General features: G+C 50.3%; 1 protein-coding gene across 1 annotated transcript in view; it reads left to right on the top strand.

Annotated features, from left to right (window-relative positions):
- The first annotated feature begins 346 nt into the window (after window positions 1-346).
- Window positions 347-7,902, top strand: part of LOC123750303 (tubulin polymerization-promoting protein ringmaker) — a 25,386-nt gene continuing 17,830 nt past the window's right edge. The window contains exons 1-2 of the mRNA XM_069307643.1: window positions 347-1,588; window positions 1,737-1,963. Coding sequence (XP_069163744.1) covers window positions 385-1,588; window positions 1,737-1,963 — 1,431 coding nt within the window. The 5' untranslated portion in view covers window positions 347-384. The remainder of the gene's footprint in view (window positions 1,589-1,736; window positions 1,964-7,902) is intronic.

The raw sequence follows: 7,902 nt of genomic DNA, 5'->3' as shown, positions 1-7,902 counted from the left end.
CTGCGTTACACTGTTGACCTCACTATCAGCGAGGATCTTTCCCCCCTCGCGGCCCGGCTCAGGGCTAGAAGGACGGGGGGAGTTATAATGAACAATAACTAGAGGAGGAGCCTCAGTACAGAGTTGTGTATAATATGAAAGAGGTAGTTAAGATGGTATCACTGCAGGTGGGCGTGTGGTGTTGCATGCGGTAATGTGCTTCCCGAGCGGGAGCCTTGCAACGCTCGGCCTCACGCACACACCTCCCACGGCCCGGCATACAAAACTATACATTTTATACTGATAATATTACATCTCTATGTGACGACAAAAGTTAATTCTTTTTTTTATCAACTGTAAACTTCCTTAATATGGGAACAACAGAGGATGTAGGTGAGGGGCGTGATGACTTCCAGTGCCAAGTCGGTGAGGTCGGACATCATTAGTGCTATCAGCCGCCACACTCGCCTCAGAGACGTCGACGAGGATTTGCAAGGCCTTGGCAAAGGGTCCGCCACTAAGGTACACTTTCCAGGGGCTGACACTCTCGATGCGGGCAACACCGACGACGGAATCGGCTCCCTCGGTGGGTCACCGGCCTCCGTGAGGGTCCTCTCTGCCTCCCCGAAGACCACAGGACTGTCCGAGTCCGAGTGTGACATACATCCCACACTACCCAGCACCAGTACCTGGGAGGACCGACACCCACAGAGCCAGGAGGCCTTGTCGGACAACTGGCGGGAAGCTGTCACGATAGAGACAGGGCCGCCCGTCACGACGGAAGGTGCAATTGTCGTCTCATTCGCAGAACCAAATAATACAAATTGGGAGGAAGACAACCTGTCGCTGAGGAGTGGTATAGGAAGGTCACTCAGGAGTGAGAGCAGAGCCTCAGTGAAGCACGAGGTGGACCTTCTAACACCAGATGATATTACTGAAAGGCGCCGAGGTAGTGGTGACGGAGGCCGCGCCACCTATCCAAGCAGCGGCAGGAGGTCGCAGCTCAGCGTCCGTAGTGAGGATAACTCGGTGTCAACGCCACCAATAGAGTCAGCAGGTGCTGGTGAGTCAATAGAGTCACTAGCGGAGAAAGGAAACGAGTTACCAGAGCCATTAACAAATGGAGGTAACTTATCCCCGAGCCCTGACCCTGTTCCTCAGGCTAATAACTTAGACATCGAACTCCAGATATTTGTCCAAAATTCAGAAGAAACTCCGGAGTCGCAAGAGACTGCACCAGGCGATCCTTCTGCTAACGGCGGCGGAAATGTGGAAAGAGAGTCTGACGGAGAAACAGACGGCACTCAGAAACTCAAGTATTTTCAAGGTTCGGGAGTTGTGTCGTCGCCGTCTGTAGACTCCATTCACGAAGAGAACAGTTCGGAGACAAGCGGCATCCCGGAGGAACAGCTGCTTACTTCCGTCTTGCGATCCCAAGACGGACGAAAAGTACGCTCGTCGTCCGTGGGCCACAGGGTGAGGTTCAGAGGTGAGTGTTGCATCGCAGAGGCTGGTGGAGACGCCGCCGCCGCAAGCGACGACGCTCGCCGCAACAGTCACGCCGCACCCAAGCGAAGTCGCCGCAACAAGAAAAAGCTCATCAAATCAGGTTAGCTTCATGTGTCGTGTACATTATCTTTAACAACATGTGCTTCTTGAATTATGATGCGATGTATTGGTTAATATGGATAATAAAGCGAGTGTCCCAGGGGGGTGTGGGGGGTAGCCACCATGCTAGTAACACCCTGTGGCCGCAGCCAGTGTCTCCAACATGGCGGCAGAGGCCAGGGAGGAGGAGTCTCGCCAGGAGTACTCCACGCTCCTGAAGGAGATCCGCGCTCTGATGGCAGAGGTGAGGCGACAGCGTCAGGACTTCCGTACTGAGATTCGCTCCCTCGCCACCACCATCAACCGCAGACACAACTACGCCACCAAGAACTGCGTGTGCTCCGCCAACAGGAAAGGCTCTCGCCTCCCTGTAATGGTAGGAACAGGTCGAGTTAGATAAACCACGGAAGGTCGACTAATCAATTTACATTTTGGGCCTAGCCTAAACCTTGCCTGTCTATATGAAGGTCAATTTGTCCATATCATTATGACTAAGCTAAGGCAAGTTTGATCACATGCTGTATTATATTGCTTTACCAACTTGTATGTACACTCTTAGCGAGCACTCTTGTACATATGCACCTACCAACTGAGCACTCTTGTACATATCTGCCCTCTGAGCACTCTTATACATATCTGCCCTCTGAGCACTCTTGTACATGCGTACTGAACACCGTGTCCTAATCTATGAACAATTCCGCGTTGTGTCGTTATTATGGCAGATAATGACACGTAATTTTGTGGAAACTAACACACTTTTAATGTGTTAACATTAAAACATTATTAATAAAGTTTTTGAACTTGACAACTGGCATTTATTTATATTATTATTATTGTTGTTGTTATTATTTTTAGTTTTATTATTTGGGTGTTATTTATTAATAAGTTCACTTGTGTTGATGTTATTGTCAACATTGAACTTATTATTGTCATTAAGATAAACTTTCAGTCATTGAGGGAACAGACCCATTATGGCTATTATTACCTTACTTCTATTTTAGACACTTAGTTTGAAAAGTTGCGCCGCTGCCAGCAAGTCTTCCTACATATTACGTGTGTACATACCTCCCACGCCCACCACCCACGCCCACCTCCCACGCCCCCCTCCTACGCCCACCCCCCCGCGCCCACTTCCCTCGCCCCCCTCCCACGCCACCCTCCCACGCCCACCTCCCTGCTGTATTTACCTCAACACAGTATTGGAAAATCTGGTCTGAGACAAACCCTTTGAGCAGAAAGAAGAACTTACCCAAAATAAACACTGCAAATAACAATTTGAAAATTTTAAAGTGGACATTGAAACGAAAATAGTTTAATTTTTAAGTTCGCTTTTGTACTAAATAATTTCATTTTAAAATGTAATATTCAGGACGTATATACTTGTTGAGGACAAAGTTGAGGACGAGTTGGTAATATAGCACACGACGACAACTGTATCACGCAGACTGTTATAACATGAAAGGAAAGTGGAAATAAAAGATTCGAGTCTTTGTATCAGACGAGTGATGGCTGAGAAGTTAGACATACACACACAGGCGAGCAGGTCATGTTCCTCTTCCCCCCCCTTCCCTCCCCTCCCCTCACCTCCGCCTCTCTCCCTCTCATCTCTCCACCAGTCCCCTCATCTCTACCTCCCCCAACTCTTAAAATACAAGAGCCACCGTCGTACCTCATAACCGAAGCCAGCGGCGACTTCGTCACAGTTACTTCAGTCCTGTCACGTCTCCACGAGTCCCCTCTGCTGCCTTCTTCATTCACAGGTTTCTTCACATGTTTATTCATTCGCATGCACATTTTTCACAATAATATTTATTTCCCCTATTCAGCAGATTCTTGAAGAGCATTAAGTAGTGGACACGACAAGCAATTGATTGCTAGTAGACTTGGTTCCCGGGCAGGGTGAGGACATTTGGGCTCGCGTCCTGGGACCCGATGCCGTTTTCTTACCCCTCTGTTCGCCCAGCAGTCAATACGTACCAGTAAATTAGCGGGTCACACCCTGATGGCTGGCTAGAGGTTATCTACGAGGACCTGGATAAGCCTACCAGGCTTCCTGTCCCTGATAATGGGAGGAACTTGGGGCCTCGCCAACGCTCCCTTCCACACTGCTGCCTCGCAGCATCACATTTCCCGCCCCGGGAAGATAAAACCATTGGTGACGTTGGATGTAAACAGCTCGCAGGGTGACGGGCGTGGCTCCACCCGCTCCCTCCTGCTTCTGCTTTGGTTCCTGTTGCATCTGTTGCTGTTGCAGCTGATATTGCAACTACTTTTGTTGTTGCAACTGATATTGTTCTTGCAGGTGTTATTGTTGCCATGGAGGCAGTTGTTGATAGTTTTGTTACTGTTGTCTATGCATTAGGTCCACCATATATGTGGTTTTTAAGACCAGAGTCGAAGAGTTCGAGCAATAAACGTTCTTCTATTATTAATCTCAGTACTTGTGCAGCTGTTTATAGGGCGTCGCCTTGCCTTGCTGCCTTTGTTGTGTACTCTGTGTACTCGTGTTGCTGCTGTGTACTCTGTGTACTCGTGTTGAAGATCTATCAGCAGCTAGGAAGCTGCTGATAGAGTACCTGCCTTCATTTCCAAGCACCTTTTGTTACACACAAATAGTACACAAGACGGAGAGTGGATAAGCCGAGACCAACAAACAAGCCCTGATAGGAAACCATGATTCACAGTGAGAGAGGCGGTGCAGGCAACCTGGCAGTGGTCTCCCACGGGGCTCTGTCCTCGGACCACTGACGTTCCTAATCTATGAAAACCACCTATATACCCCGTGGTTACAGATGACAAAGCCACAGAGGAGAGGAAAAGCTGAAGACGACTACGCTGGAAATATGCAGCACAGGCATGGAATCCACACCTCATGAAGCACTAAAAAACTTGAAAAAGTTAAACAAAGTCCTAACAAGACTAGTACCATGATTCAGAAGACTAAGCAATAGGATCATATTAAATTATATCTCACAGCCCTATATGAAAGAAGGAACAGATGGCAAATGATCACTACATACAAAATATTAAAGAAACTTGGCAACGCTGAGGAAATAAAACAAAAATTACACAAGAACAGCCTATTGTAAACCGATAGAAAATTAGATAAGAGAACATCAGTGGATGTTGAAAACGTGTTTTAATGTTAGAAATGCAAGGTAATTCTCACACTGTTGACAGGTTAACAATCATTTAAGTTTCAAAGTTTCCAATCATGTGTAGCCGTTATAACGAGCCAATAGGGCGGCTACATTTAAAAATGTGAGATCTTGCCCACTCCCAGTGCAACAAAGATTTGTACTTATCGTTTAGCAATTTAATTGAAACTTTTCACCAAATATGATATAATGAGAGCTTTATATGTATATTTTAACGTTGATATTGTGTATGTGCGTGTTGGGACGCTGTGGTGGGCATTGTGGCGGCGGGGAGGCGGCGCTTTATGTGCGTGTTGGGGCGCTGTGGTGGGCATTGTGGCGGCGGGGAGGCGGCGCTTTAAGCAAGTGTACAAAATTTACCTCGTCTCTTGTTGCCAAGACTGTGATAATGCGCGGGGGTCGAGTGACAGAGAGTGAGTGAGTGAGTGAGTGAGTGAGTGTGAGAGTGAGTGTGAGAGTGAGTGTGAGAGTGAGTGTGAGTGTGAGTGTGAGTGTGAGAGTGAGAGTGAGAGTGAGAGTGAGAGTGAGAGTGAGTGTGAGTGTGAGTGTGAGTGTGAGTGTGAGAGTGAGAGTGAGAGTGAGAGTGAGAGAGAGAGAGAGAGAGAGAGAGAGAGAGAGAGAGAGAGAGAGAGAGAGAGAGAGAGAGAGAGAGAGAGAGAGAGAGAGAGAGAGCGCAGCCCGTCCTCCTAAGGTTTCCCAACGTCTAAAAAAGGGTCAAAATAAAGTGTCCTAACTCCAAGATTTGGGACCTAACTTACCACAGGACCTGTAACAGAAAGAAAACGGGACAGTACGTCACTTTCTGGAGTAGCCTCCATTTTCCAGTACGACAATTTTTTGCTCTATATGACGCATACGATCGAAATGTGACGTTCTTTTCAAGAGGACAGGTTGGAGAGAGATATATAGTGTTGAAAAGAGAGCGTCTCGATTCGAGCTCAGGCCAGGGAGGGTTGCCTGGGCACCAATTTGCGCGCCCAAACTCACCAGCAGTAGTCTGGTTGTAAACCGAATGGCTGGTTGTGTTGCAGGGAAACTAGTACGAAAAGACTTGGCATCAGAAGAAGAAAAAGCAGAAACAAATGGACAGTTTCTTTTACCTGATCCGGCTGTTCACCTAGCAGTAAATAGTTACAGGGGAGTTAGACAGTTGCAAAGGGCTGCATCTTCAAGGTGTATGTGTGTACATTAGGCAACCGACGGTTAGAAAGGCGGGGTTCAAGAGCTAAGAGCTCGATACTGCTGGCACAAATAGTAAGTACACACACACACACACACACACACACACACACACACACACACACACACACACACACACACACACACACACACACACACACACACACACACACACACAAGACGAAGCTGGAAAAAGTCCAAAGGTATGCTACTAGACTAGTCCCAGAACTAAGAGGCATGAGTTATGAGGAAAGGCTGCGGGAAATGCACCTTACGACACTGGAAGACAGAAGAGTAAGGGGGGACATGATCACAACCTACAAAATCCTCAGGGGAATCGACCGGGTAAACAAGGATGAACTATTCAACACTGGTGGGACGCGAACAAGGGGACACAGGTGGAAGCTGAGTACCCAAATGAGCCACAGAGACGTTAGAAAGAACTTTTTCAGTGTCAGAGTAGTTAGTAATTGGAATGCATTAGGAAGTGATGTGGTGGAGGCTGACTCCATACACAGTTTCAAATGTAGATATGATAGAGCCCAATAGGCTCAGGAATCTGTACACCAGTTGATTGACGGTTGAGAGGCGGGACCAAAGAGCCAGAGCTCAACCCCCGCAAGCACAATTAGGTGAGTACACACACACACACACACACACACACACACACACACACACACACACACACACACACACACACACACACACACACGTGAGTAATTTGAATATTCGCGGGCCACGTGATACAGGATGTATCTTAGATCTAAAAATGACAAGCATTTTAAACCGGTGATAAAGTCAACACTACCAGGGCAAGGGGCTGGGGTCGCTATCAGGTATTATTAGAGTGGTGAAGGCAGGCGTGGGTGGTGGGGGGGGGGGTGAAGGCAGGCGTGGGTGGTGGGGGTGATGAAGGCAGGTGTGGGTGGTGGGGGAGGTGAAGGCAGGTGTGGGTGGTGGGGGAGGTGCAGGCGGGCGTGGGTGGTGGGGGTGGTGAAGACAGGTGTGGGTGGTGGGGGAGGTGAAGGCAGGTGTGGGTGGTGGGGGTGGTGAAGGCAGGTGTGGGTGGTGGGGGAGGTGAAGGCAGGTGTGGGTGGTGGGGGAGGTGAAGGCAGGCGTGGGTGGTGGGGGGTGGTGAAGGCAGGTGTGGGTGGTGGGGGTGGTGAAGGCAAGTGTGGGTGGTGGGGGTGGTGAAGGCAGGTGTGGGTGGTGGGGGTGGTGAAGGCAGGTGTGGGTGGTGGGGGTGGTGAAGGCAGGTGTGGGTGGTGGGGGTGGTGAAGGCAGGCGTGGGTGGTGGGGGTGGTGAAGGCAGGTGTGGGTGGTGGGGGTGGTGAAGGCAGGTGTGGGTGGTGGGGGTGGTGAAGGAAGGTGTGGGTGGTGGGGGTGGTGAAGGCAGGTGTGGGTGGTGGGGGTGGTGAAGGCAGGTGTGGTGGTGGGGGTGGTGAAGGCAGGTGTGGGTGGTGGGTGTGGTGAAGGCAGGTGTGGGTGGTGGGGGTGGTGAAGGAAGGCGTGGGTGGTGGGGGGTGGTGAAGGCAGGTGTGGGTGGTGGGGGTGGTGAAGCCAGGTGTGGGTGGTGGGGGTGGTGAAGGCAGGTGTGGGTGGTGGGGGAGGTGAAGGTAGGTGTGGGTGGTGGGGGTGGTGAAGGCAGGTGTGGGTGGTGGGGGAGGTGAAGGTAGGTGTGGGTGGTGGGGGTGGTGAAGGCGGGCGTGGGTGGGGGGGTGCAGCGAGGGTTGGGGGCGCGGGCGTCACGAAGCGTACCACCTTGGTGGTTACGTCATACAGTGGGAGGGTCGTGTGCGTGACGCATCGCTCAGGCAAGGACCTACACTGACGCACTCTCAACCTGTATGTATCCGGGGAGCCGGCGGCTGAGCGGGCAGAACACTGGACGCGTGATCTTGTGGTCCCGGGTTCGATCCCAGGCGCCGACGAGAAACAATGGGCAGAGTTTTTTTTCACCCTATGCCCCTGTTACCTA

The sequence above is a fragment of the Procambarus clarkii genome, chromosome 6 (assembly GCF_040958095.1).
Source record: "Procambarus clarkii isolate CNS0578487 chromosome 6, FALCON_Pclarkii_2.0, whole genome shotgun sequence".
NCBI lineage: Eukaryota > Metazoa > Arthropoda > Malacostraca > Decapoda > Cambaridae > Procambarus > Procambarus clarkii.
Note: the sequence above shows the minus strand (reverse complement) of the source record. Positions and strands in the feature narration are given on the sequence as shown.